We start from the raw sequence: 18,855 nt of genomic DNA, 5'->3' as shown, positions 1-18,855 counted from the left end.
TTCGCTCTGTTGTCATACACACACAGGCCCACATGTACAACACATGTACAAACAGGACCTATACATGTATTAAATGGAGAGATGTCAGAGCAAGAGGACAGGTGCCCCAAGCAGCTGAGGGTTTGGTGCCTTGCTAAGGGGCATCTCTGCAGTACCCAGTAGGTGAACTGGCACCTCTCCAGCTACCAGTCCACGCTGCATATTTGGTCTGGATGGGACTTGAACTGACAAACCTCCAGTCCCTCTGCCGCCCCATTTAAGGATTATTTTGACGTATAATAATAACTCTGCGATATTTTCTGAGACCGTTTTCATAGCTTGAAAATCTCATATCACTGCAACCCCTCGCCTGTTTGGGTAACCTTTGCTAAAAACTGCAATATCCAGCTGTTTCAGGAAATGCCTAATAATAATAAATTCATTTGATATAGCTCCTGCCACACTCACAAAGTGCTTCACAAAAGAAGACAATAAAACCATGCAGTCAATAGAAACAAAAGCCACAAAAGACCATAAAACAGAGACTAAACAGAGGTCACTGAGGACCGTAAATGAAACACACCAAGGAACAAGAATCTAAACATCCCAGGGTGGGACAAAGGCCATTATAGTCTTTTAAGACAAAAAGAGCTAATATTTATTTATTTATTTATAGATTTGTGTCTTCAGTAGGAACAAACAACAGACAGACATAGTTAAAGAAGGTGGATGCCAACACAACAAGAACCACCCAGCCTGCCTCATCCTTTAGCGACCGGCCCTGTTATGCAAATTTCTGATTGTAAAAATGAGTCTTATGGATATCAGCCAGTCATGCCGTCTTTTGTCCATATGTTGGAGGTTACTTCTCCTTGACCTCATCGCCTGTAATAGCTGCGGCGGTAGAGTTTCAGTTTGTCGTGATCTAAATGTTGTTTTAGTGGCTTTTCCATTCTACAAAGAATACAGTTACACTGAATACATCATATTTGGCAGCTTAAATTAAATAAACATGTGCAACTCCAACAAAAACATCAGCCAGGCTGCAACTTTAGTCTAACAAGAGTTGCTTGAACTTTTCACTTTGGGAGGAAGTTTCTACAACAGCCTGCTGCATCAGTCTAGAGCCGCTTTTTTGGGTTTGGAATCCATCGATAGCCTCACTGGAGGAAATCAAGATGAGCCTATTCTAATGAGGTCTGGCAAGATTTAGACAAAAAAGGCTCCAGGTCACAGATGTATGAAGCATCTTTTAGTTGACAAAATGTTGAAACATTTTTTATGTGCTGCATTTAGAGAATGCAAGAATTCATTTTGGAAATACACACAAACATTCACACAAAAGCACACAGTCTGACCATCCTCTTACCTGCAGTGATGTGATAGACGCTGCATGACCCTCCAGGACGGCCAAAGGGGCGCAGGTCTGTAAGCACCACACCCTGATGGTCTTGTCACAGGACCCGGCCGCGATCATTGTGTTCTCGTAGCTGACGGCCATGTCGGAAATCTCAGCGGCGTGGCCACGGAGCGTCGCCAGCAGACGCCCGTCATCTGTTCCCCAGATCTTCACCAGGCAGTCGTCTGAGCCCTGGAAGAGAAAGAAAGCGACGCCAATACAGTTATCAGACGTGAGTGAAGACTGGTATTTTATATAGCTTGAGAAGTGGCGTGTCTGCCTCTGCCTCACTTCTGGAAAGACAAATTGAACATGTCAAGTTCAAAAAGACTTTTAAAATATATCTGGGCACACTGCAGCCTCAGACTGTCAGCACACTCACAAACTTGGAACACAAACAGATGAGGAAATGAGGTTCTTCAGATGCAAAAATAGAGGTGATTAATCTGTACTGTGTCAAACAGAAACTGGCAGTAAACATTTCAAGGCGTTTACATGCACAATACTAATGTGATTAATACCAGTGAGGATGACAAGGGAACACTGCAGCTGTCATGGAGACCTCCTCACGAGATCATCTTAGACTAACTTAAAGTTTAAAGTATCAAACATTAGAGTACGTAGTGCCAAATCAACACGCGATGTTGTTACCATAACGTGGGTATACATTAGTCGGACTGTGTTTAATTACTGTATATATTTTTACACCTGTAATGACTCAAGTTTGAAATGCTTAGTTGCATTTTCACACACCAAGAGCAGCTGTGCTATCAAGGGTCATTATAGTTAATTAAAACTAAACTAAAAACTAAAACCAGGTGTGAAATAGCATTTTAGTTAACTGAAATAAAAATAAATGCTAGGCTTCAGGGGGATAAACAACTGAACTAATATCGTGTACCTACAAAAATATACAGGAAATATCTTTGTTTTCATAGTCCTAATTTTAGCTCTTGTCAATTTGCTTAAATCTGTAAACACAACAAGCATGAGGAGACACTGGTGCATACGTTTGGGACTGGGATGTCTACATGTGTGAGTCAAAGTGTTGTGTTTTTGTATTGTAATATATATTCTGAAGTTCTTCAACCTTGCCCCTGACAAATACTCTTCATATTATAATAAAAATATGAATAGAACTAATACTAAAACTAACAAAAACAAAACTAAAACGAGCAATAAAAACTAAACTGAAAGCAAACCCACTCTGGAAACTAACTGGAACCAAACTGAACTGAAAATTAAAACTAGTCAAAGTCCCTAAGATGTTAGGGATTGTTTGTTACTAATGAAGGGGGAAGAGGTGGTGCAAAATGGATAGGCATGACAAAAAAAAATTAAAAGCACTAGAGAAGGGCATACAAATTAAAATGGTCGTATTTTGTATTTAATTTAACGCATATTTTAAAGAAAACTTTTAAAAAAAAACTGTAAAAGCAGAAATTTCATTGAATTTTCAGTTTTGCGACAGTCCTTGAACACATCTTATGCAACAAATGCTTCCAAAAAACATAACCAAATCTGAACTTGAAATAGTAATATTTCATCAAAATCACTTTATTCTACATCTCATTTAAAATTTGTACAAAAAGGAATAAAGTTTGCACTAACTAACCGACATGCTCAACAAGAGAGAAAACCCGAGGCTGTTTTTAACTCCAGGATTTCAACTTTTCAACTTTTAACTTTTAACTTTCAAACATCAAAGGGTGAGTTTTAAAAATCTAATCACTAATTTATAGTGGATTGAGGGTCGTGCATTTTCCACCAGTCACTCAGGGAGGCTCAAGGAAAAATATTTATAGCTTCAGGGAGGGTCAAAACAAAATCAAAAAGAGTCACACCCCAGCCACCCCCCTCCTCTGATTAATAAAGAACAGTTCCTTAGCAGTGGAAAATTACATTAAATACATTTACTGCATGAAACCAAAACACTAGCATTTTTTGTGATGCTTTCTATAAACTAAACTATGCAAATTGCCATGCTATATCGATAGAGAGAGGGGAGGACCTGCAGGAAAGGGCCCTGGGCTGAACTTAAACCTGGGCCACTGCCGTAAGCGCTCACTCTGCGGTATGAGCTACGGGGGCACCCCCAGGTCCATTTTCATTTTTTTAATTAAACCTTTCTTAACCAGTCAAGCCAGAACAAATTCTTATTTACAATGGCCGCCTTGCAAATGGCAAAGCCTCTTAAAAAGACGAAGGTAGGGTCTAAAAGAAATGTCAAAAGTTAAAAAGACAGCAGCACGCATCCAGACATTTCCAAAACACCCACTAGTTACATACAATCACACAATGGTTCCTGCAACCATGTAAATGTTTCCTCAACATGAAAGTCAACCGATGTCATTTAAACACAAATAACAGGAAAACCAAACACACTGACTGAGATCTTTCACCTCACTGCGAGACAGACTGGCCTGCCCTGTGAGCAGAACTGCAACAAAGATGGCGTACGCTGAGAGGAGGCCCTCTCAGTAGAATATTTATTGTGAGTATTAAATAAAGTAAAAGCAATGCAAGCTAAGAAAAGAACCCAAAAGCAATGCTTCAAAAGAGGCTGCAATAATAATAATAATAATAATAGATGAGCTATAATCCATAAAGTCAAGCCTGTAAGAAATTTGTTTGCCCAGAGGCAGCTTCTGAAAATACACGATCAAGACCCTAAATGAAGACGTGGAAACAGCCTCCAGGGACTCGACTAGGATTTCTGGCTGTGTTCCAGCGTGTAAGGGGTTAAAGGGTTTGCGATTCAATGTGGTGCCGGACCCATCTGTGCCTTGATTACAATCTCAAAAATAATTTTTAAACCCAACAGGTAACCAGAGTCGAGATGCAAAAACACAGTGTGACATGATCTAATAGTTTGTGTGATTTATACAGGCTGGAAATAAAGAAGTGTCTTTTGGAGAAAAGGGCAGAAACTCACACAATGAGGGAGGTTGACGGTAAAACTGTAATGTAGGAAATGCAAGGAAATTTATACAACGTGGTCGCACAATTCTCCTGACAGACTGATGTGACAGACGTGCCGAAACAGCCACCCTTTTATATCTGCAAAGTATTTTATAAGGCACACCACACTATCAGCATCAGCATAGATTTGAGAGGAAATGTGAGATGAAAACACCAACTCCCACCTCAGAATAAATCACAATCGCTTGCTCCATCACCAGCAGAACACAGTCTGACTGGAGCTGTTATTTTATGTGGACTGATCAAAACAGCAAGCGCTCCCTTAGTGATTTAGAAAAAGCTCAAGGACGAATTACGGCTCTGGGAAGATGGACGAAAAACTGATATGCCCAAAGAGAGTCAGGCCTGCACGGTGCAGCAACTGGAAAGCTGGAGACTTGACACAAACTTTCCTTGCTGCTATAGATGTGAAGTTATTTTAGCTACAAAACAAAGCAAACCAGCTCGTCTAATTTGTCCTTCCAAATGGCCATGATAATGAGCTCGCAGCCATTTCTAAAGCTATATTACACAAATCGATGTGGCTGTTGGCCAATCAATTGTTTAACTAAACCTACATGCACTCGCTCATTGATCACAAATGATCACGCCGAATGTTTGGGCTAAATAAGACGATCAATCAATCTGTCTCCCACTGCAGCAGAGTCGGAGTGAAAAGACTGAAAAGATCCGAAAATAAGAAAATATATAAATAAAAATGATCTTGTCATGAAAGGAGACAGCGAGAGAAAGAAAGGGAGGGAGGGGAAAAAACGAGCGGAGAGAGGAAAAAAAAAAGGGAGAAGGAGAAAGTGAGGGAGAGCAAGAACGAATTTTAATTCTGGCACTTAGCCAGCGCCTCAGAGGAAACATTTTCTCCAGTTATGATGAGAAATGGCAAGAAGAGGGGGGAGACAAGAGGAGAGAGGGAGGGAGGGAGAGGAACAAAGGAGGGGCAGCGCAGGATGAGGGACGGGGGGAGAGAAAAAGAGAGCGCGAGAGCAAGTGCGGGTGGTGTAAGAACGGTGGAAAGAGAGATAAGAGGAAAAGAGAGACAGAGGGAGTCAATCTATCCCCCCTCCCTCGCTCCCTCCTTCCCTCCCTCCCTCTCAGCAGCCAGCCATTTTTAGAGATTTAAGAAGTGAAAGCTGAAAATGGTGTATAGCAGCAGGCAGTGTTTGACTCAAGGATCCAAACAGAAGGACGGCAACATTAAACCAACATTATCTCATTGTTCCTTCAATATTTAACACATTAGCCGTACTGTATCTCCAACCAAAGCACATGAAGAAGGAAGCAAATACGGCGACTCTATACGCGGGGGCAACCAGGGAGCAAAGGTCAACTTCCTCCTTCAAAGACACCAGGGGAATTCCTTGTTCCCCTTACAGTATTATTATGATCATAAAGATGTGTGAGTTTTCTCCCCTGCAGGCTGAATTGAGCTGTCGCTGTGAGTCATTCAGTAAAAGCATCCCACCACAGTAAGGTAAACAGTAATTACCTCCTACCACCACAACGGTTACGGCGGGGAATACGGACCCTCGGTCAGCTTGGTAAGCAAGAGACAGCTTGTAACAATCAAACATATACACAGCATACAAGAGGTGACTCTGGCACACTACAATGTCACTGGAATCACTTTGAATCGGCTCTTTAAACACCAGAACACACACACACACACACACAGAAGCATCACTAACAGGGAGACATAGAGAGAGTAGGCCTGTCACCATAACTGGATTTGTCGAACAATATATTGTCCTAGAAATAATGCCACTAGTATGATAATAATAGTAGTAATAATGCAACTACACCCTTTCAAGAAGCAGTGAACTTTAAATTCTTAAGATGCTGGAATATGAAAAATAAAAGTTAACATATTTAAAAACCTGTTAATATACACAATAAACTTTATGTAAAATTATACTACCTTTACAGGAGTAGCCCAAAATGACACAGTTTGAGACTTTAAGACAGAGGTGTCAGACATATGGCCCATGTGCCAGAACCAGCCCACCAAAGGGTCCAATCCAGCCCACTAGATGACTAGACTAAAGCTGTGTCTCACTTCAGGTGCTGCAGCCTTTGAAGGACGCTGCCTTCACGGTCTACGTCAGCCAAACCGAACGGTCTCCGAAATGGGACGGTCTGGTCTACGGAGGATTTCCTGGGTTGTTCTCACCCCAACCTCTTGGCGTTCCTGTTACCTTGCAACCAGCTTCTCTTGACGAAAGAAGGAGTACGCTAGTACGTTAGTTAGCCCTAAATCATGGATCCAGAGTAGGGATGCACCAATCCGATATCTGGATCGAATATCGGCTCCGATATCATCAAAATAGATGGATCGGGTATCTGGAAATGCAACCTATACCTGAGGCGATCCTTTCCCTTTAAACCTATTGCGACACGAGCTACATCATGCGTCATGGAGTGAAGCAGAGAATCTGCTGCGTGGAGGTATTTCACACTATTTCAACCGCTGTTGCGCATTTTTAACAAAAAATAAATAGTTCATCATTGCATTAATCTGTTTCATCTTGTTTCATTTTATCTTAGGAATGAACGGTGTAGTCATCAATGCCTGATGCCTCTAGTCTTTTCTGTTCTACATGTAAAGGTCAACCATGGTATCACATCAGTATCAGGTATCGGCTGATACTCAAAGCCACAGCATCGGGATCGGTATCAAAAATGAAAAAGCTGGATCGGTGCATCTCTAATCCAGAGATACCGCCGTTTGATATATTTCAGGCTGATGGAGCGTTTACAGGTAAACTTATTAAATTAAGATTGTTTAAGCTGTGTCAACAACTGTTAGTTAACATAGCTTAATATGTAATCATCACTGGCACGCAATGCATCTTGGGATGGGCTGGGCCACGAAGGATTCATCTGTTGCATCCTCCAAATTCTGGGAAAGAAGGCCGCATTTGTTGGCCACAATTTAAGGAGCCTCCAAAATGGGACAACCTTGGTCGCACCGATGTGACGCGATCGGACTTCAAATGCAGCCTTCGAAGGCTGCAGCCCCTTAATAGAGACATAGCTTAAGAGGTGCCAGGTGTCAGGTGCCAGTTCAACAATGCCTCACCTACTTCATGTAAGATGCTGCTTCAGAGGCTTCTTCGCCCTGACCAGAACACAGTTCTCTGAGTTACATTGTTGATCAGCAGCTTCAGTTCAAAAGAATCTGGATCAGGAAATGTGTGGATAAATGCACATGTAATGACAGTGAGAAGTCAACTGACTGAACGTGGAAAAACTGAGACGTACTGCTGAAGTTGCGCTTATTTTTCTGAAGACATCTCAGGCTGCTTATCTGTTTTGCTTAAGGATAAGCATCTACAACATGTACTTGTATGTCTTTATACAGAAAAAGGGGAAATATTGGAGTGGATGGTACTATAGGTAATTGTGCTTTAAGATGTACTATGCAGGATTTTTCTAAAAAAAAACAAAAAAAAAACATGTACAGACTCACACAGAAGTAATCCCTCTCAATCATCATTTAAGACCCACTAGAAGTGTGTGGCAGTGTATTTTTCTGCAGAAACTCTGCCCTCTGCCTGGATTTGTTATTTTCTGTGCCCACAGGATGATTATGGAGAAGTACTAGGCGGATTGATCATAAAATATCAATGCTCTCAATACTATGTTTTTATTTTGAACATCGATCCTAGCGTCAATAGCACCAATACCAAAAAAGGCATCAGTTTCTCTCTTCTACGTCGTACCTATTTGTATTTCAAGAGTAGTACTGTCTATGCAAACAACGTTGCGCCGTCGTGAACCCATCTTGTGGATGTACTCTTTGCTGCTCCGCTGCTTTTGCGTTGTCTGCACTCAGACAGCTTAGTCAAGACCCAGAAGTGTCCTCTTAGTTTCACTTTCACCCGATGTCAGCAGTAGGGGGACAGTACGTTAACCTCCCAGGCATACCATTTATAGCTTGGGACTATGAGTACAACCGTAGCTATCCACGAACGTTAAACGTGGAAAATATGTCCAAGTCTGACTAGTTTAATCAGACACATAAAATCAGTGATGGATTAATGAAAGAGGAAAACATGAGAAAGAGAAGGAGGGGAAACACCTTAGCATCCAGACCTCTGACACAGACGTGAACCCCCACAGCGCTCAGGTGAGGTAGGGATGTTATGAAAACTAGCAACCGGGTGCCAAATCATAAGCAGCAAGTATCCAAGAAACACAGTGCCAAAAAAAAAAAAAAGCAAATATATTGAGGCCAAACACCAAACAAGCCTCGATTTGGGGTTGAGGTTGGCTTTTACTTTCACTTTCGCTGGTGAGCATGTTTACAGACAGAAAATGACAATTCTGCATTGTATATCTTCAACATAAATTTTGGCTGACAAAAACAAAACCGAGTGATGCCTCTTTCAAGTAACAGACAGGCTTAGCAAAGCTTCAGGAACACCACAGTTACCTCCATAATCCGGCCGGTGTGCTGTGGTCAGTTCCCGGGCACAGACAGCTTAGGAACTGGCTGGTTTGTTGGTGGATTTAAGAAGTGGAGGATGAAGTTGTTGGAGGGTTAAACCACGAATGACCCACTTTTTGGCTTGTTTCCACAGGTTAGCAAGCTAACAACAATCAGGACTGTGCCCACCTCCACGCCAAATGTGCAGCTGCAGGCTACCCATAAGCTACACTGCGTTGTTTTTAAAGTTGTTTTATGTTGTTTCAAGCTTGTGCAAGTAGGCGGGGTGGAGAGGGGAAAAAGGGAGAATCACTGCACCCAAGTCTGTAATGGTCAGGAAAACCCTGCTGTTTCTTCTGGCATCATGTTGGCGGATATGTTGGTGACATTCTTACGTGAACACAACAGGCAGTATCGAGGTCAGAAAGACGAACAAGGTCGTGTCCATATTGTTCGATAAGTCGATGACATAATTATTGTGACAGGCCTACATGATGCCACACACACACACACACACGTAAAGACTACAGCCTTACCGTGAAGATGCGTCGTCCCGTCCTGTCGAAGGTGAGGCAGTACACGGACGACAGGTGTCCCAGGATCCTCTTGTGCATCTTCATGTGCAGGTACACGGCCGTGGGCACCAGCTGCCGGAGACGATAGGAGCCATTCAGTCGACGGCTGAAGCATGTCTCGACTGGATGGCGAGAAAAGACACACACTGGTGAGGAGGACATCTTCATACGTAAAGAAATCTAATCAGTAAAAACCCACTCAATTAATAAAATATTTCAAAGAACATGAAAATGGGCCTCGACAGTGGATAACCTCGTGCACAACTACACTGCGAAGAAAATCAATAATAACACTACTGTCAAATGCTACTGGCGGTAAAGACCTTGGCAAGCAAAGATACAGTAATGTAAGATCTGACTCATGTACTGATAGCAAAGGCAAAAACAAAGAGCAGATGATGTTGAATCTTATCTTTTGTGTGTTTGTGTTTTCTTTACCAATGTTAGGTGGGCTCCCATAGATAATAGGCGGCTCCGGTGGTCGTCCACAGTGCAGCGCAGCCAGCGCTGAGCCCTTCCACACAACATGCTTGCAGTCTGGAGACAGATGAACACAGAAGAGATGCTAGAGACATACAGGCACGTAGCACTTTGGTAGCTGAGAGGTACAGTGTATGCCGTATATCCACACTTTGCTTTCAGACCTAGAGTCGTCTCCTTTGGTCTGAATCAGGGACTAATTTTGTCACAAAGTTGTATAATTGCCTAGAGTTGGTTCGTGTTCTCACGGCAGCATTTACAAGCGGACCAGATCAAATGCCTTGTGTGAGAAAGCTGCTCTTGATTGGTCAGAATTTCCATGTGGGAAAAATCCAGGAAGTAAAGCAAACGTTGAAGAAGAGTACACTTTCAAGATAAATGTGACACGAGTGCGATTGCTGTGTTCACACCTGCCCGAACAAACTGCACTTAGGGGGTAAAAAAGTTTGATTGTGAAAGCACCCAAAGACCATTTTAATTGCCACGTAGAATGAAATTTAAGGCTGATTTGACAATAACCACAACTGAAGAGAACCAACAACAATTACCTAGGGTTCGGGACAATTTTGCCCAAATATTGATTAGAACATAAAACATGAGTTTTTGTCTCATGGCAGAGACAACGGTGGAACAGAACTTGGAAATACCTGATGTTTGTTGGTGAGTTCTTTTTGGCAATTTTGTGTTTCCCACTCTGTATATGGGATTCTACTGCCTTGACTCCCATTAGGAATGCACAATAATATCTGCCCATCATCAGTATCAGCCGATACTGGCTTTAAATGAAATATCAGAATCAACCCACATGCTTTTTCCTAATTTGCACAATGAATGAATATTACATACATTGAAAAGTATCGTATTTCATGTCTCCATCTGCTGAATAAGAGTATGCATGTATAACATGACATTAATCCACTACAGAAGAGACTTGATGATCACTAAAATTAGGTGGGGAAAAAGGTGGCTATATCGACACTGGCACTGGTTATTGGTCACATGAGTTGTTACATATCAGCATATGTGATATCAGCAAAAAAACAAATGTCATGCATCCCTAATTCCCACTGTGCCCAGTTTAAAAACTTTTTGCATAATCAAACCAAGCCTCTTGTGCACTGCTTTATGCTCAAACGTGTCGCAAAATCTTGTCTCCTCTCTTACCATTTTTAAGATTTTAAGATCGGTGACATTAAGACATTTTAACACCAGTTAAGGCCTTAAGTTAAGCTTAATGAATGTTATGCCTTTTAAGGATCTGCAGGAACCCTGCAACCACAACATCCCCTGTTGGATTCCAGCCTTGGGAACTTGGGAACTTGGGAACTTTGTTGCATGCCATAACACCCCCCCAAATTCCACACTGTCCTCTGTCAAACACAGGCCAAATACAAAAAAGAAAAGAAAATCACATGCACATACATTATCCACTCTGTATCATGACTTGTCTGCGTGAGCTCGCTCTGTATGCATTCACTTATATTTGCATGAGCACACCAAAGAATGTATTTACATGAGGTCTGTTAGTCTGCACTAACACGCAGAGATGTAGCAGCCTGAGTGGGTGTGTTTGCATACGTTATGTGTACATTAAAGCAGCCCATCATGAGCACATGCACCGTGTATCCACTCACTCTTGCTGGTGCGGAGGAGATTCTGCCTTCCAGCCCCCAGCAGGCTGGTGAGTCCGGGCACACTGGCAGGGACCTCCCTCTCCAGCAGTGGACAAACTCTGGAGCAGACCTGCAGCAGGTGGTCTGGACTGATGTGGCGGTATTGCTTCACCTGAACACACACACACGTAGCTCAGCTTATATTCAGAATAGTAAATGAGAAAACACAAGTTAGAGGAGAGCAAAGAGGTAAACACATCAAACCTGGCAAGCTCTACAGGAAAACCTTCCGAGAAAGACTAACATTTCACCACATTATTACACCAAAAACTAACTAATTATATAAAGAAAACATTTCCAGTAGATCCTACTCTATTCCAAGAAAACCAAAACACTGCCTGGAAAATAATAAAAAGGAATAATTAGGTATTTATGAGTGACAAAGACGAAAAGAATTGTTTTTGGCATGAGTCCATTTAGTTTAAATTCTTCAGCATACACACAAAAAATGTATTTTCAGCACAATGCGAGAGGCAAAACACAAGGTCACTAACCCAAATGCCTGTTGGTTTGCTGAGATTTTCAAAAGCAAAGGTGCCCTTTCAAAAAAAAAAAAATCACATTACTATTCTCTGAGGCTTTCAACAGGAACAAACCGAGCTCGACTAATAAGGACAAAACAAATAAAACAATCACTCTCAAACTGCAAAAAGCCTCATTTCAGATACATTTAGGAGCACTCAGACAAAAATATTAATTATTAAATATCAAAATTGCAAAATAAGAAAGATAAAAATGAAATCTGGAGCAAAATAAAAGCTGAAATTCAGTTAAAATGTTTTTTTTGTTTTTTTTTTTAATGGAAACAGACACAGTTCACAAGCAGCACGGTGAAGCAGCAGAGAAAGGGGGTGTGGCATGCAACACAAGCATGAAGCAGAGTGAAAGCCACACTGTCATAAACACAGCGAGTCTCTGATCCCACTGACACATGGGGGACACTCCTGCATGGCCTACCTCTGAAAAAACACACACACACACGCCTGAGTGACTGGAATAGCAGCGATCCACCACGGGACGAGGGAGAAGCATGCAGCATGCAGCACTGTGTCTGATGCAGGATTATTTTAAATGTTTCCATTTAAAATCAGACGTGCTGGTAATCAGCTTTGTTTCAGACACATCTCATTTAAATATCTGAACGGGGTCAAATGAGCCTGAAATTAAACAATTACTCCACTCACACACACGTTTTTTTCCCCCTTACATTCCTTTATCTGAGCACTGACAGTAACACTTATTCTCTGTCTCTGTGACACACACACACACACATGCACACACACGATTAATGACCCCTTAATTGCTTTCAACATTGTTGCTGGTTCAGAGACGTGATCAGTGTTTCTAAGCACATATCAGCCCCTCTCAGGTGCACGCACAGCCACGATGAACACACACACACACACCGATAGAGCAATGTGTAATAACAATTTGCTCCATTTTACTTGCTTCTTAAAAGGTAATGGATAACACCCCCACACACACACACACAGCAGCAGCACCACCGAGACGCACATGGCCTCACACACATGCCTCCAAGTTAGCTTCTACAATCACCACATTTCAATATACTGCTCAAAAATCAATACATAGCTCTTAATCAAGATGCTATTTCCTTCAATATATGGGTCTAATAATTACAAAACACAGCAATTGTTGAAATCCACTCATTTTTAGTGCAAAAATTAAAATTATTAAATTGCTGTAAATGTGTTTAGAATGAAAACAGGCTGTTTTTATTCAAAAATAGCTTCAATATTTGTTCATATTTTGCTCCTGCAGAATTTTACATGCAGGATTAAAATAATGCTACATCTAATTAATCCGCCTTAATTAATTAGCCACAATTAATATCCTTAATGATTACAATATCACTGAAGCCAACGCTGATTCCTCATTGTTGCCCAACCCCCTTCTGTGCCAGCCCCAGACATCAGCCATCGACACAACACATCCAACCTGATCCCTGCAACTCCTGCCCTCTAAAACATCCTCTTTCTATTTGGTCTAATAATTAAAAAGCACCCGCAGTATCTTTTTTTTTTTTTCTTTTTTTTTTAATGGAGGAAATTATGCACAATAGACAGGAGGCAGGCTGAGCGGCTGGGAATGGGGAGGAGGAGGAGGCACGGAGAGGCGAATGAGCCAAGCAGGAAGAGAGAGGAGAGGAAAACACAGGCAGGCAGAAAGACTCTGTCAATAATGTCTTAAACGTATAAATTTACATCCTGGTGAAGCTACACTCGGTGCGATGTGGACTCGAGTGTTCAGATGAGTGTGTGAGACACAAGAGAAGTCCTTTAAAATGTGGGTGTCTGCGCATTAAATAGGCCACAGGTCATTATTTTTATATTAATGTTAAAATAAAACAATCTAATCAAATAGAAAAGTATGGCTTGACACTATGTGCAGGCTGGCTAAAGAATAAATACGTACGCGATGATTAATTCTCTCCACGCCCCCATGCGTAAACGGCGCTTCCAGGCGAGCCCTGTTTGTTTACATGACAATTAGCACGTCAATTAATAGCGCGATTATAAGATATCAGCTCCACGTTACCTCGCATCTTCACATAAACTCATCTCCCCTCTTGTCTTCCATCCGAGCTCGCACCACAATCCCCCAAAAAGCAGCTGCTCTCCAAAAACGCCTCCACCACAACCAGCCTGCCCCTCACGCGCGCTGCAACTTCCAGCTTTACTGAATATACTGTTTATATTCTGCTACAAAAAAAAACTGCTGTTTCCTAACTCTTGCCCCCTGTGTGTTTTCAACCCATGCACACAAATTATGGCTCTTGCAGGACAAGAGCGCCTCCATCTCTCTCTGGCTTGTGGCGCAGGGAGTCCCTCCTCCGGATCCTGGCGCTCCTACACCACAACACTCATGACGTATCAACATTTCACACACATTTTCCCCAACAACTATTAAAACCTTTTGGACATGCATGGCACCAAACTCGCACAGCACGGTGCACAGGAGGCTGGGAGCCGACCCCTCGGTGCCCCGGAGCGGCCCCAACTTGCAGGCAGCTCGCCCTGCAAAGTGCTTTGCAGTTTTTTCTTTGCCACCTGATTTAAAAATTGCGGGAAATTCAATTTTTATTTTGCTCTCTAAAAACTTTTTCCTCAGTTATAGAGCTCCCTTACCAAATTTTCGTACGTCCCGGGGTGTTCCTGCCCTGTCCAGTCCAGCCTTATGGGTAGCAGCTGGGGTGGAAAAACAGTGTCGACTGTGATCATCCACGTTATAAATGTACCGAGTGATGTTTTAAAACAGTAAATGACAAATCAGAGTAAAAGCAACATGACAAAGTACAGTGCACAGAGAAGCATCTCTCTCGTATTGCTGACTGCTTACCTCCTTCTCCTCCACCTCCCTTATCAGGGTCTGAAAATAGCATAAAAATACAAAATTACACCCCATGACAATCTCGGACATGTTATAAATTATCCCAAAATGCAAAAACACCAACCTCGGCTGCTTTTTGACACGGTCCAGCTTCTAGAAATCGGGCTATTAGGAAGTACAGTTCTGGTATGGTTGGAGGGGGAGAAGAGGACGGGAGCTGCGTTAGAAGAGGGCACCGAGGAAATTGGGGGGATATTACAACAACCATGACATATTTTCCGATCTCCTTTACTCACCAGAAGTCAACTGCGCGATGTGTGTACTGTCTGAAGCCATTTTGGTGTTGTTTGCCAGGGCAGCGCCAGAGCCTGTGTGGTGGGTCTAGGTGGCTGCCCTGTAGCTGTCACTGTTTATCCACCAGGAAGAGGCTGCCTCCATTCAGCTCCGCTCACACAAAGTCCCGGCTGCGTCGTGTATCTCTCCGCCGAGCGACAACTAGTGCGCGCTGGGCTGTTTCCCCCCGCGAAACGCCGTCTTCCTCCGGGAAAGACCCAACCGCCATGACACCTCTGAACTCACTGTGCCTCGGGGTGAATTTTAATGGCGGCTACTTTTCTGCGTGGACATGTTTGCGTGAATCCCCCTCCCCCTCAAAAGAAAAAGCGCAAGCCCTCTGCGGAAGAATACAAGCTGTGTGTGTTCACGCACGCCACTGTAGAGGGGAGGTAGCAATGGCAGCCTGCTGTAGGAGAGGACACATTGCTGCAGAATGGCCGTTACTTCGTAGCTAAACGACATTTATCACGTTTTAGCAACTACACGTTAATACATTTATACTTTAAAGTGTGTTGCGGGGTGATACAACGCAACTCCTGCTCTATTTTTTTAAGTATTCGCACCCGCGGATGTAGAACATGGCTACCGTGTTTGTGAGGGGATTTACAGCCGAACTAACCGTTTGAGCCAGGTTTTATTAAAAGATAACGATATCTTCGTTAAATCTGCGTCTCCTCGGCCTCGTTTGTTATTTCGCCGTCGTTATTGTGTAACAAGATGTCAGGCTAACACACCCACTCTCTCTGGGAGCCGTTTGGTGGGGAAGTCGTCCATTTCTCTTCCAAATACTGGCTGGCAGTAAAATGGGGGAAGGGTTGGAGAAGAAGGGGAATGCAGCTTAATGAATGAAACCTCGTGAGTTACAGGAATTTAATGGCAGGGAGACATTAAACGCAACACTGATGATTGAAGGAGGTTATCAAGGAAATGCATCACACAGCCCACTTCCTCTGTTTTGCACCAGAAAGTTGTCACAAAAAGGGAACAACACTGAAGGTGTTAGTTCCTGTGATTAAATATTTTTATTATTAATAAACATTTGTGGAAAGGATGTGCTTTATGTCTTATATTTCAGTTAAATGCGCAATGTTAGAACAAAACACAAGCTCACAGACTTGCGCTGACCTTATGAACTGTCTGCTCTTTCTTTTATTTGAAGTAAACACCAAGGAGAGCGTACATAAATCATTAATTACCAGTATTATTAAAGTCTCTACATGCTGGTGAAAATTACTTGAGAATAGTTTATTAATTGCAAAACAAACCACCTCCTGAGTAAGGTCAGTGACTCGATTTGTCACCCACAACCTAATTCAACATGAGAGACACTTACACACCAAACCAAAGAGTGTTTTCCAAAAATCACCTGATTTTTATTCACACATTTTCCTTCTTAAATTTTTATTTTCCCCTCAGTATAAAAGCTTATAAATGTGTGCTGTTGCCTCTACGGTGTAATCTACCTAAATAAGGAATTACTCCCATCTCTGTCTCGCTGTGAGCTAGTGTATATAATGAATATTGTTTGATCCAATGGCGTTATTTCACAAATCATACACACTGGTATAGAAACCATTATCCTATTTATATAGCACTTGTCTCACTTAAATCCTTGGCAGGGACATCAGGGAACAGACGAGTTTGTGGCTGAGTAGAGAGTGTCGATGTAGAAACTCGAACAGATGACTGACTAATTCCCGGCCTGTGTTATTTACTGATTTTTTTTTTTCTGTGGATGAAAATAAGAAGTATATTATTTGGCTTTTATGCTGCTATGATGTGGTTTTCTTTAATGTAATTTTTCTGTTAAATGCAGGCACGCTTCAGACATTAACTCAAATTTATAGTTCTGCTCATTTAAATAGAATAATTTAGTTTATGTGGAATAGCGTAGAAGGTGTGAATCATGCAGTATATTTTATCTTATATACATAGCCATATCATGTCTGAAGTGGTGTTTGTTTTGTGAAGGAAACACACAACTGGAGTCCGAACATTTCCCCCAAATTCCATTCAGTGAACATAATTTTTGTTGCATGCTTTGCTTTGCACTTATAGATTCATTCTGGCACTGTCAACCACAAATAACACAGACACTGCACCACAGGGATACTTAACCTACTTTGCAGGAGGGCCAAGTCTGCAAAATGACAGGAGACCATGGGCCAGTGTATAAAGAAACAATAATAATATTTATCAGTATATATATTAAATGAATTGCCTGTTTTCATCCTGATGTTGCTGTCTTCACTCATCTTTACCAAGAGGCTGATAAAGTCGCAGCAGCCCCTCATATGTCAGGTGAACACGGGTGTTTCTAGGATATGAAGACATTCAGGCCTCAGCTTGGACCTCTGTCTGGGGAGTCATGGGGGATCCTCCCTTAGCACTTTACTTTTGATAAACAAGCTGAATTTTGACACTTTCAAAGCACTTTATTTACATTCATATTACAGAAATTGAATCAGTTTATTTCTATTGTGATTTATAAAATGGTCAGAGGGCCACCTGGCACCCTATTTGGCCCACAGGGCATTCAAGTTGAGTATCACAGCTGTACTATATAGGAAGGAAATACACTATGAATGTGAGTGGCTGATTTTTAGGTTGTGTTCTGGCAGATAGGTAAGCTTATTCTCTACCCCAGTGGTTCTTAAACGTTGTGTTGTGGCACACAGCTGTGCCGTGATGCAAATCCAGGTGTGCCATGGGATTTTGTGATTATCACAAATTATTATTGCAATATTCAACTTTGCCTATACAAACAGTTATGAATGCATTTTTAATTGACTATATGAGTATGTTGGGCATGCCCATTTTCCTGATAAAAAATGTAAATAAATTTAATTTTATTCAAAAAACCTTCACAGGGAACTTATTTGTTGCCCTTCATGCAGGGAGGGAATTTTAAGTGTGACACATTACATTATCTGACATTATCGTGTGTTGATGTGTTATTGGTGCTTTGATGTAATTTTAAAACATTTAAAATTAATTCTTGAATCATTTTGTTAATAAATATTTCATGAGCATTAGTTGGTTATCAATTGTTATTTGATATGAGTAACTGAAAACAAACAATGCTGTGATAAGAGTGATAACACACGTTATAGAAGCTATTGTGCACACATATAAACACAGGTGTGACTTCAGATTTTGGCTCGCTCTTTGGTGTGATGTGAGCACAAAAAGTTTGAAAACCACTGCTCTACCTCACATGAAGGCAGCAGGCTCTTTCTATGTCCACATAGGGCGACTATGTATTTTGGCTCTCCACTGATAGAGTTAGATCAGCTGTGTTAAATTTGCTAATGTAATCTTAGGCTGGATTTGTGGGGTCAGTCCTATGCTCCCTTAGTATCAGAGCTGGCCCTATACCTGGGTTAAGGGGTTGACGGTTGCCCATTAATATCTGTCTTTAATTTTTTGAGATAGTGCACTAAATTACAGACAAATAAACAAATAGATGGGCAAAAACATGACCTCATTGGCAGAGGCACTGGCCTGACCGGGGGCAGATAGAGTGCCCTGGTGATGAGTCTTAAAAGAACTTCAGTAAATAATGAAGGCTTTATGTGTCTTTGAAAAGATGGTTGCTAACAAGTGGCTAAATGAGACTTCAGAACATCGTCAGCAGCCTCAATGTGGCAGGGATGT

At 41.8% G+C, this 18,855-nt stretch overlaps 1 protein-coding gene across 3 annotated transcripts in view; it reads right to left on the bottom strand.

Annotated features, from left to right (window-relative positions):
* The window catches only part of phip (PHIP subunit of CUL4-Ring ligase complex), a 75,138-nt gene extending 59,683 nt beyond the window's left edge, over positions 1-15,455 (bottom strand). The window contains exons 1-8 of one of the 3 annotated variants that reach the window (XM_033647796.2): positions 15,159-15,455; positions 14,987-15,045; positions 14,872-14,901; positions 14,661-14,720; positions 11,473-11,623; positions 9,797-9,895; positions 9,320-9,480; positions 1,349-1,570 (exon numbers count right to left, since the gene is read on the bottom strand). In XM_033647796.2, coding sequence (XP_033503687.2) covers positions 1,349-1,570; positions 9,320-9,480; positions 9,797-9,895; positions 11,473-11,623; positions 14,661-14,720; positions 14,872-14,901; positions 14,987-15,045; positions 15,159-15,198 — 822 coding nt within the window. In that variant the 5' untranslated portion in view covers positions 15,199-15,455. Of the gene's footprint in view, positions 1-1,348; positions 1,571-9,319; positions 9,481-9,796; positions 9,896-11,472; positions 11,624-14,070; positions 14,567-14,660; positions 14,721-14,871; positions 14,902-14,986; positions 15,046-15,158 lie in introns of those variants that run through there. The other 2 variants (XM_033647797.2, XM_078173679.1) reach the window with 2 other exon arrangements.
* Positions 15,456-18,855: the final 3,400 nt, after the last annotated feature.

The sequence above is a fragment of the Epinephelus lanceolatus genome, chromosome 13 (assembly GCF_041903045.1).
Source record: "Epinephelus lanceolatus isolate andai-2023 chromosome 13, ASM4190304v1, whole genome shotgun sequence".
Taxonomy (NCBI): Eukaryota; Metazoa; Chordata; class Actinopteri; order Perciformes; family Serranidae; genus Epinephelus; species Epinephelus lanceolatus.
The sequence above is the reverse complement of the archived record's forward strand: the minus strand, read 5'-3'. Positions and strand labels throughout refer to the sequence as shown.